Here is a 22,928-nt window from a genome sequence, read left to right as displayed (position 1 = left end):
CATTGTGCACAAGGACGAACGATACCATAGGGGACAGATTTGAACCAGGAGGTCTACTTTGAAATTCTATATTCTGTGTGACATTAGCCCTAGGAGGTCTAATTTTGTCAGGAAAACAAAAATATCCAATGTACTCTTCAGAAAATCTATTGGGGAAAAAGTGATCAATTGTATCATATTTTACACATCCAATTGATATCAGGGGATTGTAATAGTCAAGGAGAGCTTATACTGCATTATGAGAATGTGGAATAAAATGAAGCATGAATAAAAACACTAGATGATAAACATTTCTCCCTTTACACATGAGAAATGGGATTCCAGAGGGTGATTGAGCATGGATTTTGAAGCTGTAATGCTTGGGTTTTTTGGCTGTGTCACTTAAAAGTGGAGTGACTTTGGGCCACTTAAGTTCATTGTGTCTCAGTTTTCTCATTTGTAAAATAGAGACATTAGTACTACCTTTTTGCTTATGGTTGCCTTGAGAAGTAAGAAGTTACAGACACTGTATCTTGTCACTTGCATTCTAGTGGGCAGAAAGCTGTGTAGTAAGGATAAATAACAGAAAGAAGATGAAATACTTTAGAATAAAAATGAAAGGCTAAGTACTGTGAGAAGGCAGACATCATTGTTGATTAGGGGTAGGGAACAGAGAAAATGGTCCTACAGTTTGATCGAGTAAGTGCTTGATTCATGGGCCCATTTGGTACTTGACCAACTTCCTGCTATTGTCTGGAGTCGGGCATCCTCTCATCCTGTTGGGTACTCATGGTCCGTACATTTCTTTCATCATCTGCTTTAGAGAGCACATTTGTATCCAGGTGTGGTGGCAGCTGCCTGTAATCCCAGCTACTCGGGAGGCTGAGGCAGGGGAATCGCTTCAACCTAGGAAGCGGAGGTTGCAGTGAACCAAGATTGTGCCATTGCACTCCAGCCTGTGTGTCACAGTGAGACTACGTCTCAGAAACAAAAAAATAACTGTTTCTTGGAGACAAATCTATTCTAAAATAAGTGTGCTTTTCTAACAAGAAAAAGCACATTTGACATAGTAAATTTGCTTTAAAATGGTTATGTTCCAAAGTGAACAGACTGTACACTTGTCCAAATGGATAATTCCTTATTTTCCCCACCTGTTTTATTTTTGTTATTAGCTACTTCTCATGGTGGAGAATTTACCAGATTGACTTGAATCCATAGGAAATTTTCTCTCTAAAATGAGATAACCAAAAAACTTCCTGAAAGTAGATACAGTCACAACCAGGAATTTGACAAATTTCACTGGGTTGGGATTTTACCTTTGCATAATCCAAAACATTTATTTAGTTATGTGTTCAGGAAAACTAATAATTTATAGGCATGTTAAACTATTAAGGGAACAAACTGTTAACATTTTTATATGTACATGACTATTTTAAAATTGCAATTAAACAGTAGTTAATGAAATTATTCTGACAGGAAATCCTTATTTACACTGCTAGTTTCATGTACTTGAAAGTAATAAAATGGCAAGAGGTGTTTCATATTTTCCAACAAATTTTATTAGCCTATTCATGAAATTATCTAGGTTAGGAAGACCTTTCTTCATTAAAGTGAGGTAGTTCTGTGTTACTGAAATGAAAGCTCTAGATTAGAGATGCCCTACGCATCCAAAAACAAAATTTAAATGGAGATGACACATTGAATTTATGGAAATGTATTTCGTTTGCTTTTAGATTATGGTAGTATTAGAAGGCATCTTAAAGTACAGGTCAGTGGAAGCACGTGCTTATTTTAAGGAGAATGGAGTTGAATGTGAAAATTATTTGATAGAATTCAGAGGTAACATATCCATGAACTGTTTTGCTGTGGTTTTGAATGGAGGTCCCCACCCAACTGTCGTCCCTGGGAAGATTGTGGGAGAGGACATGGGGCTCCAGGCAGCTAAGCACGCACGGCCTCAGTCTAATAAAATCAGATGCTCCTCAAATTGCCTCTCCAGTGCCTCTTTGAGAACGAATCCTATTCTAGTAATTTACCTAATTGTATTTTCAGTTGTTTCTCTTTTACCAAAGGACACTAATTTTTGCTGAAGTGATTGTTCTAATTTCTGACGCTGTCTATACTTCTGTCTCATGTGCTCAATTTTGTTATTTTCTGGTTACTGCCTCCAAATGTTATTGCCTAACTTGACCACTTTCTCATTAACTTAAAAGTTTAGTTGGTTTAGAAAACAAATCCATCCAACATAATTCATGGCTGAAACCATGAATTAGCTGTTTACTTGCAAGCTGATTTAAATATGTAACAGGGACAATCCCGGGAGGCTTTTCGTACTGAAGTGACAAAATACTTTTATTAAAAAGGACAAAATAATTTTATTAAAAAATTCTGTTATTTAATTATAAAAACTACCCATCTTACCAAACTAGAGTTAATGCACTCCATTTCATGTCTGATTTAGCTGGATTAAAATGAAGGGACATTTTATAAATCAGTGGGATACACCTTCTCAGACTAGTTACTGTTGGATTTGAAGGTTTTAGAAAGCAATACAGTTTCTAGAACTAGCAATCAAAACTTCAACAATTTTAAGTAATGGTAAAGTTTATTTCATTTTTAATAACAATTAGAGGACAAAATGTTGAAAATTTGCAGTTTAAAACATGCACATTCACAAAGGGCCAATGACACATAACACTGCATAGAAATAATATTACTCGACTAAACTACAAAACACAGTGCATCAAACATCAAGATAAACAAACCTGAGAAAACTACTATAACCACAGATTCAATACTCTCCACTCATGCAGCTTCACAATTTCTACAGCAGTTTCAGCAGGAATGGTTTTTCAGGGAGCTGAAAATACTACTTTATCTTTAACGCAAAACTGCAGTTTTCTGTAGTAGCTGCCTTCCAAGGCTGCCCTATTTTTTTTTTTAACCTAATTAACTTGAAGATGTAAAAAATGACGATTGAAGTAGTTAAACAACAGATAGTATTTACTGCATTTATGGCTTCCATTTAGAACCATGAAACATAAAAATATTATTTTTAACTATTCTGCTCACATCTTTGCAAGAACAGATTTACTTGTGGAAAGTTGCTGTTAATTCAAAGTAAGCAAATATGAAATCTAGTTTTCCTACTTAAGGGAGATTTATTTGCTGAGAAGTTTTGGGAGCTTTATTAAGAAAAGTTCTTAGAGGCAAGCTAAACAAAAGATTCAATTAAATTTGTTCAAATTTCTTTGTAAAATAATCTACTTATTTAAAAAGTTGTGCAGAGGACCAATTAATTTGTCTACTGAATATTAAATTCCAGGTAGGCCATGACAGAACTTTACAAGGCAGAAATAAACATCAAGATTTACAGCAATAGCCATGCATTGGCCTGGATCACTTTAAATATGAATTCATGCAAACCATAAACCTATCAAAAACACAGCTGTTCTCATACAGAAAGTAAATCAAGACAAAATATGGAAAACATTTATTTCCCTTCCTTCAAAACTAAACTTACATTCCACTTTAAGAGCTGTTGAAGGTTAATTAAAATGCAGCAAAGTATAACTACGTTACACAAGTGACTTCAGTTATTTTAATGTGAGAAAAATCAGACTATGGTATCTTACGAATCATTATAGAAATGTTCATCATTAAAAAGCATTTATTAGGCACTGAACTGCATGGTGTTACCTTAAGTCATTTACAAAAAGAATTCCTGGTCCACGTGATGTGAATGGACTGGGCATTTTCTCCATAAATTCTGTAGATGACTATTTATAAGATTATACACTTAATGGGTTTTAAAACCAGGAACTATCAAAGGGCAACTGCACAAAAATAAACATGATTATTTAGCTTTGTAGTAATTAGGACATTGTCATAATTTTAAAACTATGAATAATGCAATCTATTACTTTCTGACTAGCATTCATCTCCTGAAAAAACGTTTCAAATGACAAGTTGCAAGTGTTGTACAGTGCACGCAATGCAAAACAAATTATCATGTGACTTTCACTTTGGATATTTAGAATGCTGAATGGTAAAATTAAAGTATAAAATTTAATGATCAGAATGCTGATTGATTTCCATAATTCATTTCCCCTCTGGAAATTAAAGAGGAATCATTGATTCCATTTAATGACCATACAATTCATGTAAACGGCTAACATTATTTAGCAGAATACACATTCACCTGACTTGATTAGAAAAAGTTTTCCATTAACTTAGCAACACTGCTGAAGCAGTCTCACATTAGAGCATAGAGTGGAGGTGGGAGGACGGGAAGTACATATATCATTTAAAATTTACAACGTTCCTGAGAGACACTGTTTTCCTGCTAATAATTTCTACAATATAACATCTTTCCGGGTGTGAGACACCAATATATTTTTATATGTATATATAAAACATTTAGAAAGTCCATGCTCAATACCACTGTGTACTATTCAATATTAAAGAAACAACTTCCAGCTTTTCAATGCTAAATGAACGAGGATTTTCTAAGTTGTATTTTCTGAATTGTAAACATTTTAAAGCAACTGTGTTAGCATTTGCCAGAGTCCCTATAAGGAACTTTTCAATTGAAGAGTACATGCCCTTAATTTCAAAAAAACACATGTTCAAAGTCACTTCGACTGTTTATTTCAATCCTGGTAAAACCATGTGACTTTTTTCCAATTATGGAAGGTTTAAAAAATTCAGACTATTTTCTCCTATTTAACACTGCAAAGTCAACGCAATCTGAAATGTTATATTTTAAGTTTTACCAAGAAGGTCACTCCCTGTCCCTCAAATCCCAAGTCTCACCCAGGAAGCAAAGAGACAATGTCAATAATTCAAAAATAGGACCATGGGACAAAGAGGCTCAAATTAGTCACATTTCAGATCATGTCACACATTATCAACCATAAGTATTCTTCTCATGTTTAAGAGCTCCACAGAAACAATCCATGTTTCAAGATTAAAACTTACAGTTTTAACTCAGAAAATCCAGTTCTATTATATTCATAATGTTTTTATATTAAAATTCTGCAAAAGGGTGCCACTGATGAAGGGAGGGCAAATAGAAGCAGTTCTTCTCTGTAACTGTTATAAAGTGTTTCTCTGGAGGGGTGCACTTCATTCTTGCTTTCTCATTTCTTGTGGTTTGACCTCAGCTATCACCACTGGGAAGCCCAGGTAAAGCTGCTCTGAATATTCATTCATTGCACAGGTAAAGACTGGGACTTCAGAATTTTGAAGACGATCTTAGACTCTTACACCTGTGGTCTTGCTAGATATGTTGATTCATGACTCTCTTAAACTGTACCCCAAACAGGAAGGGCTTGGGAAGTAAAGTATGTAAACGTGTGTTCCCTTAAGGTTAGAATTATGTATATGTGTTATAACCTTTTATTTGTAGAAAATGGAGAGGCATACTGGTAACTAAGTAGCTATAAATACAGACAAGGAAATGATACATATCCTAATTTTAAATCTAGATTGAGAAAAAGGGTGAAAAGAATGTGAAAATATTAAACTCAAGAAGCGATCTGAAAAAAAATCACCTCTTCTCAATTCTAGTTGACTTTTTTAAAAGAGAAAGTTCTATTTTGCTGGTAAGTCCATGTAAAGGCAAGCAGGCTTTTCAGTAAAAGGCAAATAGTTTGCTTCGATCTCTGAAGTGTATCTGAAAACGAATTCCTTTTTTTCAAATGAAAAGTATTATTTAAAAAATAGTGTAGAAAACTGGTTGTGGTTTTTAAACAGCCCCTTCATTTACTGTTGGTAGCAAAATAGCCATTTTCAGATGTCTTGTAAATGCTGAAAACAATTGAACTGAACATACATTTTAAAACATACTAACAAAACCTACTCATGATGAAAGTGTCCTTTGACTGTAAAGTTACGGGCTTGAGTAAAATTGGCATTTTTCAAACGGGGAAAATGTACTACTTATTTGTCCCAATAAGCATCAAGTGATGAATTTTGGGAACTATTTGATGAGTGAACTGTGAAATAATTTTCAGTCTTCAGTATAAGGGCAGTCATCATGACACCGGGTGTGCTACATAAGACAGCAGGCATTTCTAGTGGGAACTGGAACACAGGACAAAAGCCCATGCATTTATCTGGCATGTTATTCCAAATATTGCAACAGAAGCTTTGGAAATCCCACGTAAATGTGTAGCATATGTTTCTTAAGAGGAAAAACTTTTAAGACAAATGACACCACTCAATCTACGGCATTAGCCAGATTTTTAGAAAAATCTAAATGATGAAACTTCATCAGAAACAACTGAAACATACATACAATTAGAAAAATCAGTGTCATAACAACAGTCACATTAGCACGTGTGTCCTCTAACAAATAAACACGACAAACAACAAAGAAGCATGTGTAAGGCCAAAGGTGCAACATCACAGATTTTAGTAGCAAATGCCTTGAAATACTCATTTTTGTAAATCACTCTTACATTTGAAAAGTCAGACATGCAGATCTTACAGCAGAACTGGAAGTAAACTTTCTCTTACATTTCTGGACATATGACCACTGAACTAGGAAAACACTTACTGAACCTCTTTGGCAAACATTTATCAAGACAATTTTTTTGACACAAATGCTTGTTAATGCCTTGTTTAGAAATTTTGCTCAGGAAGGTGAGTCAGTTCCTTAAGAATGCTGGTTTGTTTCAGCATCTCCTGAAATCTAAGTCTGGATATCAAGAGTCCCTTTAGCTAAATACCATTTAGAGTTTTTTAATGGTTGGTTACCTTGTGGTACAGCCAATAAATTGATAGTCCATTACAGCCCCAGAGTCACGGCATAAGAATACTGACTTATTCTCCGTTTAAGAAAAGCACTCTGGCAAGATACCAGGTCATTTTCAATTTCCGCTTACAAAGACTTAGCAAATACTTTAAAAAATCCAAAAGAGGTGGTGTTACAGTACAGTTGCACAGTGCTTATGTCTATAATATACATGAATCTGAATGTCCATCAGCGAGATGAGCTCAGATCCACCTTTCCTCTCCATGGACCAGACTGGAATTGGTTAGCAGACTGCAGTGACAACCTGGTAGGTCTCCTTAGAGAGAGAACAGAGCCTGCCTTTCAGGCTCTCCCCATCACCATTCATCGGGCCTCTGTTTCGTGGTATCATATGCTCTAATCACTTCAGACTGTGAAACGATTCCATTTTCATCTTGAGAGAACGCATACCCATCTGTAGGTTAATGATAAAACAGAAATTTTCACAAAGGCACTGGAAACCACTGTTATTCTGACTTTTGGGTATTCATTTTCTAGCTTGGGGAACGAATGCAGTCTTCCCATCTTCAAAAGCATGGAGACACTGATTTTTAATGCCTAGAAAATACACAGACTTAACTTCAAAATAAAGAGTGGGATGATCATAGCTTGCCAGTTTAGATTCTAGGAATTCTCCCCAGAAGACTGAGTAGGCGTCCTCAAATCCCCTAAATCTTCTGTCCCGTAAGTCAACTCCAACTCTTCTAATTGTTGCTTCCCCAATTCTGGAGGGGGTGAGGGAGTTGAGTTAAGTGGGCTCACATATTTCCATATAGGTCAGGTGGACGAGAGGAAAGGAAAAGTGGTACGTAAGTGAGGTGGTGAATAACGTAATTGATTCAACTATCCCACCATGTACAGTCCCTTGGTATCTGTGGGAATGGCTTCAGGGATCCCCTTGAATATCAAAATCCATGGATGCTTAAATCCTTTATATAAAATGGCACAGTATTTGCATATAGCCTACACACATCCTCTTGTAGACTTAAAATCATTTCTAGATTACTTATAATACCTAATACAATGCCCCCACATCAGTTCATTCTAGTGGATTCAATGTGGTATTCGGTCCACGGCAAGGTCAAGTTTTGCTTTTAGGAATTTGGTGAATTTTTTCCCCCTTGAATATATCTGACTCATAGTGGGTTGAATCCACAGATGTGGAACCCACAGCTAGAAAGGGCCAATTGTACATCAAAACATCACCTTGTACCCCATAAACATAGACAATTATTATTTGTCAATTTAAAAAGGTGAGAAGGAGATAAACACAAATAGCTGCTAATGGTGGCAAGTGGTCTCCTTCCTTCAGAGGATGTTCCCCTTGGCCCTCAGCATCACAAATAAACTCACTCACACTCCAACACGGCATGGGGATAAGGAATGGCCCCCAAGGGGATCACATCTTTAGAAAAGGCCTCTTGAAGTATAGAGAGCAAAAGCATTAGACATGAGTATATGTAAGTGAAAATAAATTATATGTGGAAACAACATGAAACAAAAGATATATTACTCACACAAATACGTTTACTGCCGGGTTTTACATTTTATATTCGTTTTTAGATCTTGAAATGTTAAGAGGGCATAATATCTAATAATTTCTTACAACTCTAAATATTCATAAATATTTCTGAGGGGAAAATATATGTTTCCTTGTGTTGCATGAAAGCTGAAAGGCTCTTGCAAAGTTATTCAAGTAGAAAAGATAACAAGACAGGGGCAGCTTTTAAGAATTAAGATTTACTGGCTTTAAAGAAAAAGATTTGAGGAAGCAAGGAATGTAGAAATACTGTTTTTCTTAAACTGAAACAGTAAGATTTTAAAATTAACTATCTCTTCTGTTAAAAGTGAAATGGTTCTGACCAATGGATTTTCTGTTATTTACAGGCTACAAATATGCAAAACTTGTTTTAGACGTTAGTTTTAAATAAATATCCCTAAAGTTAGGATATTGTATAAATGCTATGATACAGTAATGGCAGAGAATTTCTTTAAAAATAAGAAACTCAAATACTCACGGAGCAGGTTTTGTTGCAAGGATTCAGAGCGGTACAAGTTCACGTGGTTCTTCTTAAAGACGTTCTTGAGCAGTTGCGCCCTCTCGGTCAGGCTGCAGAGCAGGTGCAAACGTGTGAAATGAATTATCAACTCGGCAGAGACCCCAGTGTGCCCACAGGACCACCAAAGACAGTTAGACTTAAACAAAAGATGGCTTGAGAAATCCGTAGCCTAGTGATTCTTTTTACACTATTTTCTCAGATAGCAAATGAGATTTCAAGTATTTAGACAGACTTTTGAGGCCATTTTCTCCCTGAGGAGTTTTGTCCCCAATAATCCTTCTCTCAGTAAAAAGTAAGATCTCCTCACCACTCCCCACTCAGTTATATTTAAGTCAAATGGCAACACAGAGCCAGTACGACACAATTAAAACAAAAAATACAAAACATCAGTAGTGTTACTCACTTCTAAAAACTTACTACATATATTCTAAGCATGGCATTTTTAGAATGAAAAAAATTAATTATTACTATTTTTTTCATATTTGGCACGTTTTAGTGCAAAATATTTTTAAAAAATATTAACTAAAGTAAATATTAACTAACATTATATAAAGAAGACATTTCATAGACTTTTTAACTAGAAAAAATTTACTACCACTAATATGGTATGACATGTGTTCCTTAATTTTATTTTAAAATAAACCATTTTCAGAAAAAGTGATTATGATAGGTGAAATAACAAGGAAAGTATTTTTCAATGAGTGTGTAGAATAGTTGTCTCCTCAGATACAAATCCAGATAATTAATTATGTAACTTCTAAAAGCACATTGTAAAAAATAAGGCGTCTTCTTCCCCGACTTCACATAAAAGTGTCTCACACAGTAGAAACTCAAATACATTTGTTGAATATATGAAGTTGAGTAATAATTCTGAAATGTACTTAAAGACATCATCAATCTTCCAAATCATGCCATTTCTTCATTGTTTGATTTATAAAATTTTGTTTTGATATTAAAGAACATAATAGGCATGAGAAACAAATAAGTAATCCATATGTGTTGCAGCAAATGTTTATGCAATTTTAATAAGTGGAACTGATTCAGCTGAAAAATTTCCATGTTGTGTTTTTCCCACTATAAAAGCTTTAGTTAAATTGCTGTGTTATGTTAGCTCTGTATTGTGCCAATTTTTCTGAGACCCTGAAATGAAACAATATCATATACAGAAAAAGGATCCTCTGCAAAATGAACTCATTGTGTAAATGGGTTATGCAAACATTTAGGCAAAAACCGAAGAAAAAATATTTAGAAATGTTGACATTTGTAGTAATCTTCCACACATATATTTTAAAGTCTAGGGAGGTTAGTTGGTATTATCAGACATATTTTATTGTCATTGGAAATTAGCTACATGAAGGCAAGAAAACTAATTAATCTAAAACTCCAGCAGTTCTGCAAATAGTTGTAAAACTTGTCTCTGTCAGTGAAATAAACAGATATGAGAAATGAGAAAGGGCCATTTTTACAGAGTTGCTTTCTTACTCTACTCTTTAAATGATCTAGCATTACAGACCTATGGACCCTAAGGGACACTAAAATATGTAACTGCTTTGAGGAAGTTGTAGCTTTAGCAGCAGGTGGTCTGATTTCCTTAGCAGAGCCTTGTGGATGGGGTGCTGGAAAGTCTTTGGTGTTTCAAACCGAAGTAACTACGGGAGACTAGAGGATGGCTACGTATCATTAGGCAGCATCTTCTTCCCAAAAGACATTTTCCAGGTTTCAGGCTGGCCTTCCTAAATGTATAATACTTTAATATTACAATATTAAAATGGTAAGAAGGCAGACATGAGAATTTAATCTTTCATATTATAGCAACTGAAATACATAAGGTAACATAATTCCGTTTTGTACAAGTTCATATAAAGGCTTTCACTTAGATCTTCTTTTATATCAAGTTAACGTACAGCATTAAAACAAAGCAGTAAGAAAGTCTCTTTCTTAAGAAAGAAGCACATTACTCAGGAAAGAGCATGGGCTCTGGAGCAGCGCTTTGGTTTAATTTTGGGTCGGCTGCTTATTAGCTGTGTCACCACAGGCAAGCCTTTCTCAGTCATCTCCTATGTAACAGGAGGGCAGTACTTAACTCTCAGGCAGACTGTGAGGATGCAGGGAGCTGTCAGCACAATGACTGACACTTAGGAAGCACTCAACAAATGCTGGGTCCTCCCACCTTTACCCCCAAGATCCTGAGAATTTATTATAAAACATCAACTGGAACAGAGATCATCACCGAACAAAAGGTACTTGGTAAGGAGTATTTTTGATGCCTTGGTTTCTAGTCAATGTAAGTGCAAGGTGAGATGTCTGTTGCTGCACATGAGTTTTAATTTATAATGTTCTCATTCTACCTCTTTACTAAGAAAATGACTAGATTTTTGTTGTTTTGTTTTTCCTTAGCTACTTTGAACTTCTTGCTTTAGTCCTGTAGAGCAGAGTGCCTCCTTCAGAACATAAATGCCATTCACAGGAGGTTGCTAAATAAATAAGTGATGATGAATTGTATTCCTCTAGTCTTATCTTACACCTTTGGGGAACTACTCATTTCAACGTTTATGCAATTCTTGGCCATCAATGTTTATAGGTACTGATATTACCACTAAGGCACATTACAAAATATGCTTACGCTAATAGATATATTAAAAGTTCAGTTTTAGTGGAACAGCTTAACACAGTGTGAAAAGACAAAAAAAAAAAAATAAACCAACCACTAAAGATACCTTCTCACTAAAACCACATTTTCTTCACAACTCTTGACTAGTAGTTTTATGCAGTCTTGTATAGTCTTTCATTTACATACCGAACTATGTAAATTTTGAGTTTGTTTAATGCAATCATACCCGTTCTACCAAATATTGTTACCTTATTTCCAAACCCACTAAAATGTTGCAATTTAAATATTTGGTGGTGGTGAATGTAAAGATAACATGTTTAAAATAATATTTCACAGGAGATCGAGACCATCTTGGCTAACACCATGAAACCCCGTCTCTACTAAAAAAAAAAAAAAAACAAAAAAAACCAAAAAATTAGCTGGGCATGGTGGTGGGTGCCTGTAGTCCCAGCTACTCGGGAGGCTGAGGCAGGGGAATGGCATGAACCCGGGAGGCGGAACTTGCAGAGAGCCGAGATCGCGCCACTGCACTCCAGCCTGGGCGATAGAGTGAGACTCCGTCTCAAATATATATATATATATATTTCACTTACAAATACTAAAAAATGTTGGTGTTGGTAAAAAAACAATTTACAGTTCTGGAATGTGTAGTCTTAAGGAATTTTCAGTGGGAAACTTGAAGAGGAATAAATTTGCATTTGTCTATATATTGGGTTGGTAAGCTATTTAGGTTGACTCATTAAAATAAATCTCCAAAAAGTAAGTATTCATTCATGGAATGTTTAATGTATAGCATGTGATAGCTGTCCTACACTAGGGTAGCTGTGGTGGTGGGGAAACAAACAACGAATATAACAGGCCTAACCTCTGCCCTGGAGCTGAAAACATTTCAATGTTCTGTCACTTTCCTTTCCGAATGCTGGACAGAACCATTACCACGGTGATGAGAGAAGGCTGAAGGAAACATTTGACAGATCCCTGTGTCCTCAATCCCCACCAAAGTATTTAAGTCATACTGATATAAAATCTAGTGTGAACACTGAGAAATAAAATTTCCTTTCTACTAGTTCTGGAGCAATGTTAAAACTGCTTTTCATTAAGATGAACAATACATCAGAAAGGTTAGAGAGAGCACTGTCACCATCTACACCACTGAGTTCTCTGACATCTCATATTCCCTACTGTCCCTGCATGCAAAAGCTGTAAACAATGGCCAAATGGTAGTGCCAGGCAAATCAGTGAGGACTGACCTGAAGATCCTAGGCTAAAATTCTATTTAGTAATGGCCAATGATGATATGCTGGCTAATGTCTACAGTAAGAAATATAAAAGAATTATGAGTCTCATTATTATATTTGCCTGTCTATAAAATGCATTGCTTCACACATACTCCAGTGATATCCAAAAATAACTGTCCTGCCTCCAATGAGCCCACAGTGTCCATAATTTCTTACTGTAAACTTTTGGATAAGGTTTAAATGTTCAGGACTAGGATTTGGGTTATTTTATTTTTTTAAAGTACAATTTCCATTTTATTTTTCTCCAGTGGACAGTTTTTCTTTAGTTCTTAAGAACTCAGCTCCTTACATGGACTTTGGTAGAGGTCATGAGGCAGCAAGGTTTGGGTTATTTTAAACCTTCAGGAGTAAGGTTTATGTTATTCTCTCACCATTGTAGACTTACATTTATTTCTACCATAACCCATGGCTCAAAAGCATGCACATTTAGAACATACTTAGATTGATTAAACATATTTTTCCCCTAAAATGTAATAAAATGAATCTAATTTGCAGGGTAATATGGTAGGTAGCATACTATTTCTACTAAAAATGGCTGTTTTAGCCAAGATATTTTATTTTTGAAAATGAAGATGAGAAATTATTGTAAATATTAATCTTCCTTAAGTGCTTACAATTTATTGTTTTTCTGACATTTGCATTTTATACATGAAATGTCATACTTAGTGAAGATTAAAAAAATTGGGGATGATCAACTCACAAGATCTTTCTTAAGAACTGCATCATTGTATGACAAAAAAGTAAATGATGGTTGCTTTGGATATTACCTAGTCTAGGAAGTACAAATTATACAATTCTATGTTTTTATGAATCAGATTTCTGTTTCACAGCCCACAGGTCAACCACCAATTCAACAATCCTTTCTCCTACTCAGCAATCCTTTTGTCCACTCTTTCTTTCATCCATTCTTTAGTTTATTCTCTTAACTATTCTATTCATTCGCTCAACAAGTATTTACTGAGTGCTACTAAGTTCCTGGTGCTGTACCAGGTGTTGGGTTGCAGCTATGGCTAAGACATGGGCCTCTCTAGAAGCTCAATCTAGTATGGGAAAAAAACATACATAGAGTAAATTTTTATAATGCAATGCGATCAGTGTACCAACAGAAGTTTATACAGAGTATAAACAGTATAAAAGTACAGAGACAGTAGACTACGAATTATATATTGTGTATGTACACAGTTGAAAAAATCACATCTACATTGGGTTTGGAAAGCTGAAAATTGGAGTGCCTAGTCTGTAAGAGGGGTACTGGCTCCCAAACAGGGGAAGAGCAAATACAAAGACTGGGAGATATAAAATAACATGGTGTTTTGGAACCAAAGAAAGTCTGGTATCATTAGAATTCATAAGAATCACAATTTCTAACCTTTTGATAATGTAGATATAAAATTTGCTAACTTTTGGCTGTGTGCAGTGGCCCATGCCTGTAATTCCAGCACTTTGGGAGGCTGAGGCGGGTGGATCACGAGGTCAGGAGTTCGAGATCAGTTTGGCCAACATAGTGAAACCCTGTCTCTACTAAAAATACAAAAAGTTAGCTGGGTGTGATGGTGTGTGCCTGTAATCCCAGCTACTCGGGAGGCTGAAGGAGGAGAATTGTGTGAACCTGGGAGGCGGAGGTTGCAGTGAGTCGAGATCGTGCCATTGCACCCCCGCCCGGGTGACAGTGCGAGACTGTCTCAAAAAAAAAAAAAAAAAAAAAAAAAAAATTGCAAACTTTTTTTGAAATCTGAAATCAATCTCATTCTCTCAGATTCCTAAAATAATCCAGGGGGTAAAATCAATCCAACGATTCTTTAACCTTAGAGTGCCATTACTTTAAGCATGAAGATGTTTCCATCCAGTTGCTATTTTTCTCCTTTCATAGATTTTTCCCTTGCCTCCCTCCTCCGGTCATCTGCCATCTAGCAGGAAGCCACTATGGTTACACTCATCATTAACCTTCTGATCACCACTGGGCGGAAATGGCAACATGGAGTACATGCTGGTCCAGGTTTTTGTCTGTGGTATTCAGCTGATAGCTAACACATTCCTGAGTTCTTAGAAAAAGCTATAGAGCTATTTTAGGCAAATGAGCTAGGCAGCAGCAGGGAATTTATCTGATGCATGTCCTATGGAGAAGTTGGTGGTCATTTATGCTGGAATTCACTTCTTTCCTTTTTGGGCTCTCCGGCTCATTTTATTTAATGGAAGGAGCTACATATATTACAGACTTACTGAATGTTTAGGACCTGGCGGTCATTACATTGGCCTGATTTATGAATAGAGGTCACTGGTAGACAACAAAAAGGCAAACTAAGTATCACGTGGAAGGGCTTAATGTGATTTTATTAACACACTTACGAATCTGGAAATGTACTACTAAGGACAGTAACAGTATTAACAGTGGCCTTTCCCTAATAATTACGAATAAATTGTTTTATTCACAATTTCATGAGCTAGAACTCTTACTGTATTCTTTTTATTGCTAGAGAAAGAGAACTGACACAATTAATTTACTAGTTGAATTTACTGACCAACTGCTAGGTAATGGAATAGGTAATTTCCTATGAGGAATCCTGTGATGCCAATTTTTAGATGAAGAAAAAGGTGGAGGGAGGAGGACACAACCCTGAAAGTAGGTATTATCATTCCCATCCTGTACACTGGGACGCTGAGTCAGAGGTTAAGTACTTTGTCAAGTTAGTAGTAGGCTGTTTTTGCAGCTCTATTATATTTTTGAACAAGTAGCAAAAGGAGGCAGAATTGTGAATGGTTCAGAACAGGAGCTCGGGGTCAGTTGGCATGGACTCCAGGCCCAGATATGTTACTAATAATTTTGGGAACTTCACCTCTTGAAGCCCCAGTTTCCTCACCTGGAAAAAAATGGAGATGATGGATCTGTATAGGGTTGTTACTGGGATTCAGTGAGATAGTACACGTAAAATGCAAGGGAAGCACCTGGCACGTAGTGAGCGCTCAACAAAGCTCAGTGCTATTATTTTCAAAAAAAGTGGCACACACTGGTGTGTGGTGTGTTCCTTCAGTATGAGAGCAAGAGAGCTGGAAGCCGAGGTCTCACTGAGTTCTGACACCTACTCCATTGCATCAAAATGAATATCAACAGTGAATCGTGATTAAGGTGACATATACCAGGGTAAAATATTTCCTATAGTTCAGCCAAAACTTCAGCTTACTTTAGTATGATAAAAATGAAGAAAAAACAAATTCCAGCCACTATCTTCATAATTGTCTTTTATTATAGACTGCAACTAATTTTAATTTCTTTCTTACGATGCTTTGTGAATTTAGTGGATTTGATTAGCTTTCTAACTTTGATTTTTTTGGAGGGGTTGGTGGTAAGGAAGAGAACTTGGGATACACAATTCATGTATGATACACGTCTAGGTCAGTTCCTAGTAACTACTGAACCACAAATGAAATTATATAAGGTAATTTGCCTTATATCAAACTGTGATTTTGAATACATACTTTTTTTTTGTTTTTTTGAGATGGAGTCTTGCTCTGTTGCCCAGGCTGGAGTGCAGTGGCTTGATCTTGGCTCACTACAACCTCCACTTCCTGCATTCAAGCTATTCTCTTGCCTCAGCCTCCTTAGTAGCTGGGATTACAAGCGCCCACCACCACGCCTGGCTAATTTTTGTATTTTTAGTAGAGACGGGTTTCCCAGTGTTGGTCAGGCTGATCTCGAACTCCTGACCTTGTGATCTGCCTGCCTCGGCCTCCCAAAGTGCTGGGATTACAGGTGTGAGCCACCGCACCTGGCCGATTACATACTATTTTATTATGGATACTATTTCAAGTTAAAAGTCTTTTTCTTCTCTTGCAGTTTGATAATACAATAATGTTTGTAACTACCATTTATTTAATGCTCATTAAAGACTTTGCACTATGTTAAGTTCTTCATAATACTTTATTCAACTCTTACAATTAACCATGAGGTAGGTATTATTGTCCTCATTTTATTGATGAGGAAATTGAGGCTCAGTAGGATTAAGCAACGTGGCCAAGGGCACACAGTTTAGAAAGCGACAGATTTGATTTAAACCGACATGTCTCTGATTCCCAAACCTGTCAATGACACTGCCAGCTTGATGTTGATAAGTACAAGTTTTACCACTTACTTGCAACCACTTGTACAAGATAAATTTAAAGTTCATTTGGAAAAGAATATATTCACTGTGTATTTTACCTTTTTCCAAGTACAACTGCTCCTGGGTCTTGAGATTTTGCCTCCAGCTCCTGAACTTCATCGACTAATGTTTTAAAAGCAGTCCTCTTGATACTGCAAAAAGAAAAAAAAGGGATTTGCATGGAAATACTCCTGTGAAGACTTCACAAAACTAGATGTCTGGTTTATTATCATGCTGTTGATAAAGTACAACAGTAACAAGAGTACAAGCAGTTTTTCAACAGAATCTTAAAAATTATCATACTTTTGAAAATATGAAATAATAGTTTTAAAATAAATGATGGTTTAGGTTTACAATACTGAAACTCCCATAGTTATTTAAATAAATATCATGTAATTAAATTAAATGCTACCTTTTTTGTGAGAAGAGAGAAGATTTAAAAATTTATAACCCTTGAAAAAAATTAGTAAGGTTTTCTTTTCTTTCATTTTATATTTTATGTATGTTTGGAATCAGGCAAGCAAAACATTTCTTTTTATAATAAAAAGTGTGTTTGGAAATTGTACAATTTTTCTTCTACTTTTACATGAGTTTTAGGGCTGTTTCTAAAAAACGTACTTCCCGATGTAAATTTCTCCAGTGCCATTTACTTTTCTCTGTTAACTGAAACTACACGCTTTACTACTCATTTCATCTTTTGAACTAGTTTTCTAGTTCCTGAATCACCCCTTCCTTATTTAAAATTAAGCAATATTACCAGTCCCTATCCTGCAAGCTCCACATGCTTGAGTTGACGTTACGAAGAGAGAAATCTGAGGATGAATATGCATCTATATTTCTCCATATGTAACCGAGTATATACTTACACCTTGTACACCACATCAAGGAGCAGAGATGCCACAGGGATGAATAACAAGCCCATCCAAAAGACTCCAGAACTGAACAACATGGCTGCCTGTGCAAATCGTCAGAAAAAACATTACTTTAAAACCAAAATACATGATTCCTGTTTAGTTTTTATGTAATTTTAAGTAAAACAATTTTAAGAATATCATTCTGTAAGAGTAAACAACTCTGAATTTGAACTTATGAAATTAACTTAGAATATCAAAATAAATCTTTGAACACATTTAAAATATACTCTGGATTAAATTCTCTTATAATAATATATGGTGTAAAATAAATCATAATTAGAAACTAAATTTACTATTTCTGGCAAATGAAAATTACTTTTGTAAAATTATAGGATATTAAAAAATCATCCAGATAAATCATGACTACAGTATAATCAAATTAAGATACCTACAAAAACAACAATTTGACTATTTTTGGCTAACATTAGGTAGTAATAATCTTAATTTTTGTTCAGTGATTTATATAACACGTATTGGTGCATACCTGTTATTGCTAAAGTCAAACCAAATATCTTGTATGTAAAAGCCAAATAAAAGTGTATTAAAATAACTTTAACAATTTCTTTGTAATAAATACCAAATTGCTGTATTGGAGCCTTTTGGGTTGCAAAAAAAATGATTCTGTAATTTAAAAAGTAATAAATTCTATTATTTACTCACAATTATAAAAAAAATCTGTACTATAATTAGATTACACAGAACTTAAAAGGAATAGTATTATACAATAAAAGTAAAAGAAATATTTTGGTTTCACTTCTTTTAATCTTTTTATCAAGAGGAAATTTTCAGTACCTATTTAAATCCATAAAGGTATTGTTCTAATTCCACTAAAAAGTAGCCAGCTAACGCATGCACATTTAGATTCTACTAAAAATCACGCAAAATTAAAAAAAAATCAGCTATGGTTCAGGAATTAAAAATAACCTAGAGTTTAATTATTCTAGGCAATTTCACAATTACACATAAATAGTCCTAATCAATTAGTCCTTATCAAACATAAAGATTTCTAATTTTAAATTGTATTTCAGATTACCTATTCATTTTGACTCTCGATTAAGGACTAGGAACCGCTGTTTAAATTTTTTCTGCATTGACATGAGCTTATGGATACAGACCGTAGGTTCAGGGAGGCTAAGATTTTTCGCTATGTAGAAGTGAATAGCTCTGAATACTTTTAAAATAAAAACATGCTATTACAAAAAATTCCAGAAAATAAGTTTTGCCACATGGGTTAAATGAAATAGCACCAATATTCGAGACACCAACAAGATGAAAAATATTCACATAAAAGTCACTTTATTTAATAAGCAAAACATGATCTTTGACATGTTTGCTGACATCCTCAATGGTGAAAACCAACAATAACTGTGTAATAGGAAATGTCTATCAAGTCAGTGGATTTTCTTTAGATTGAAAGAAGCTTTCTAGTAAGGTAACAACTGTAAAAAACCAGTTTCTTTCTCCTTCTCGGGGGGAGGCAAGGTAAGAATTCCAAGGCATGTAACTGAAAATACCACATTTACTTGGCTTAATTTTAATATATTTTAATTTGGTGGGGGGCGGGGGGCAAGAGAAGGAGGATTTACTCTTGCCTTCGCCACCTTGTATTAAATGTCCACCGATGGAAAACGCAAAAGTGGTGGAGATTCAAGGCTGCTAATTCTGACCATTGTGATGCTAACGATGAACGGAGGAGTGACTGGCGCCCCACCATTCAGTCCACCAGCCTTTGGCTTTACAAATGAACAACATGAATTGAGGGGAAAAAAGTTTTTCTGCGTCATATCTGAAAGCCTGTCAGATTTTTTTTTTTTCTTTTGCAGAGTTAATCCAAACCTAAAAGATTTAAAGCCGACATTCGCATTAAAGACAGAGTCTCTTTGTATTTTTTGGATGAAGAGGGGGGAAAAATAAAATCCCACAGAGGTATTTCCTTCCTTTCTGTATAAGAAAGCTCCCCCTCACTCTGAAGAAACCAGTTTTGTCTCTAACTTTTCACATTTCCCCACTCGCAGGCAGGTCAGCTGGGAAAAGGCGAAGGGATCCTGAGACAATGGTGTAACAGCAGCAGCCTGTTCCGGCCGAGCTCTGAGCTCCGGCTCCCCCCGAGAGCGGTTTGCAAATTGCTCCTAATGTGGGAGACTGGTGCACCAAGCCAAGTGGCCCCCGCTGCCCCTTCTCGAGGCGCTGTGAAACCAAATGGAATCTGCCACAAAAGTGGCTCCCGGGGGCCTTGAGAAGGGATCAGCTGAGGAAGCTGCAAAGCTGGTAACAGGAGGGCACAGGCCCTGTGTGGCGAACAAGCAACTGCTTGTCTCTGCAGAGTGATGCCGGCTCAAAATCGAACCACTGGGGCTTCAAAAATAAACCAACACTGCCTGAAAACGCAACTTGCAGAAGAGAACTTGTTCTGAAATTTCTATGTGAACTTTCAGAGAATAAACGTTTGAGAAAATACCAGTTTATGTGCATTTGCCCAAGCCAAGGGGCATGACGGATAAGAGGGGTTTATCTTCTGACCCACAATGGCATGATCTGTTAGCACCTATGTTCCCATATAAGACAGAAACCCTTCTTCACCTTCAATGTGCCCAAGTTCAGTCTCATAGGAGAGAGAATTCAAGTGTGCCACCTGCCTACAAACTAACGGTATGGTTCTTCAGTCTACCTCTATGTGTTTACACTATTAACATCAGAGTGGCATGCTGCGACTCTTACTCATGGAAATGTATAGACACCTAAAACAGAAGGCCCTCTGCCGAACTCTAAGACTGTCTCCATGGACCCCAGTTGGAGCAGGTTAGGTGACAGGCTTGGAAGTGGTCCTGGCACAGCCCTTCCCCGCTAATCAAACACTCGAGAAGAAACTTCTCAGTCTCAGTTTCCTCAGCTGTACAGTGGATTGTAGGAATTAAACTCAATAATATTTGTAAACTGGCTGCATAACATTGATTATTAACAAACTTTCTTCATTTCAATTGTCTGGTTTCTTTAAATGCTCTAGTCTCTTGTTTTTTTTTTCCAGTGATCTGTCCCATGAGCTTCATGGAAGAAAATGTTTATGACAATATCAAATTAACTGTAAATCAATTTATAAGTTTTCTGTTTTTCATCTCAATAGTATCACAACATATGCTTGTCTTATCTGCTATTTTAAAATGCAATGATGAAACATAGGCCAAAGTAAGAGATCCCTAATAAAGTGCCATTCATCTCAATTTGCCAATTTAGGAAATGGAGAAAAATAATTTTGTCATAAAAATTATTGACTACGCCAGCATAATATATTAATTTTGGAAGGGAAAATTATCCAGAAAACAGTGCTTCAAAACATTTTTTTTGGAGGGGACTGCAGTAAGAGAAACGAATAACTTCCAGAGTGGTTGCGTTAATGTTGGAAACAACAACATCAAAAAAACCAAGAAGTGACTATTTATTAAGTGTCTGGACAAAGCTTAATATAAAAGGCTTTCAGAGCTTAAGAACAGTGAAAAAAACTATGAAAGGATGCTTTAAAGAACTGATTTATGAAAACACAGAACTTCCACATGTTCAAACAAACATAGCTAAAAAAGTAAACAATAAAAAACTGAGAGAATGACTACTACAAATACATGAAATTCTAGGTTAATATCTGATCAGAAAAATAGCCCATTTATCTTCATAAGAATAGCTGTAATCTCAAGAGATAGGCAACAGACCTGGAAAGGTATTCATAAAAGCAGTAGCAAGTAATCAATGACATGGAAAAGTGTTGAGCCACTCTGCAGTCCTAGAGAAACACTGACAAATTAGATCAGATTTTAAAAATTCACCATCAGTTTGGTGGAGTGAGTGGTGTATGGTGGAACAGGTATTTGTAGCAATTTATATTCCCACCAGCAATGAACTAGCCTTTGGAAAAGGTATTTGGCAATGTGCACCAACACCACAAACATTTATTCCTTTTAATTCAGTAATTCAATTTCTGAACTATATGTTAAAATGAAGTCCAGCTTTTGCTTACCAGTATCTCATGAAACTGTCCTGTGGTTGCTAGTCCTGAAAGCATCCCCCGAAAGGGCCCATTGCCAGAGGTTTAATAAAGGCGAAAAGAAACCACAGCAGCATCCTCTTGGAAAGTCACAGCGCAGAGCAGGTAAGGCTTCAAGAAGTCAGAGTAAAGCACCCTACTGAATAGTTTTTAAAACCAAGGTTTCCTAAAGGTATTGATTGATCATGGAACACCTTCCCCCACATCCTTCTTACAAACATGCACACAACTAATTTTGGGGAATGCAAATATTCGTTGTGGGTTGTTTTAAATACCAAAATACTAGTGAAAGCTAACAGGGCACTATGTGGCTCATTAGGCAAATGTGCATCCCTCGGTCAGAATGTTATCCACGCTGTGAAGATGCTGTTCACAGATTGTAATTATCAGAAGACTGATAGTTTAGAAGAGTCCTGGAGGGAAAGGTAAACTACCCTGGTATTCTCCCAGGAGCCTTCTGTTAGCATACAAACACCCTCCCTGGAAGGGTTTGCAGTTTGTATCATCATCCATATGGAAATCAGCCACTAATCACCTGTGGCTTAGATTTCTCACCTGAACTTGAAGCACAGGCTAGACTATTGAGCTCCTAACTTGTGGGTCACACAGGCACCTCAAACCTCACACATCCCACACTGAACACACACTGTCTTCCCTCCAAAGGCCGCTCTTCCTTGGTACAAGCTATTCAGGGAATGGTGTCATCCCTGGCTGCCCAAGACAGAAACCTGGGCCCTATTCCTGAATTGACTTTTTTACCCTACGTCCAATATTTCACTGGGTTCTGTTGTGCTTTAGCATCTTCAGATTCATCCATCTCTGGTCAACTTTGCCATGCTTATCCCAGTCCAAAAAATTTGCCTGTCCTCCTAGCTGTACTGACTTCAGAAATACTCTGTTTCTAGCTGTTCACACTGCAGCCAGAGATATTTCCAAAAGGCAAATTCAATATTAGCAGTTCCTGGATTAAACCCTATCCGTGGCTTCAGAATGTCCTCAGAATAGAATACAAAATCTTTAATACAATTTCAAGACCTTTCCTATCTGACTTCTGATTACTTTCCCAATATCACCTCTCAAGCCAGCCCCATTTCTTGC

The 22,928-nt window shown here is 36.2% G+C and overlaps 1 protein-coding gene across 4 annotated transcripts in view; it reads right to left on the bottom strand.

Moving 5' to 3' along the window:
- Positions 1-2,565: 2,565 nt before the first annotated feature.
- Positions 2,566-22,928, bottom strand: part of ATP8A1 (ATPase phospholipid transporting 8A1) — a 266,338-nt gene continuing 245,975 nt past the window's right edge. For all 4 annotated transcript variants that reach the window (XM_008017516.3, XM_008017518.3, XM_008017515.3 and 1 more), the window contains 4 exons: positions 17,750-17,838; positions 16,943-17,035; positions 8,797-8,888; positions 2,566-7,193 (listed from right to left, as the gene is read on the bottom strand). In XM_008017516.3, the coding sequence (XP_008015707.1) occupies positions 7,096-7,193; positions 8,797-8,888; positions 16,943-17,035; positions 17,750-17,838 (372 nt within the window). In that variant the 3' untranslated portion in view covers positions 2,566-7,095. The remainder of the gene's footprint in view (positions 7,194-8,796; positions 8,889-16,942; positions 17,036-17,749; positions 17,839-22,928) is intronic.

The sequence above is a fragment of the Chlorocebus sabaeus genome, chromosome 27 (genome assembly GCF_047675955.1).
Source record: "Chlorocebus sabaeus isolate Y175 chromosome 27, mChlSab1.0.hap1, whole genome shotgun sequence".
NCBI lineage: Eukaryota > Metazoa > Chordata > Mammalia > Primates > Cercopithecidae > Chlorocebus > Chlorocebus sabaeus.
Note: the sequence above shows the minus strand (reverse complement) of the source record. Positions and strands in the feature narration are given on the sequence as shown.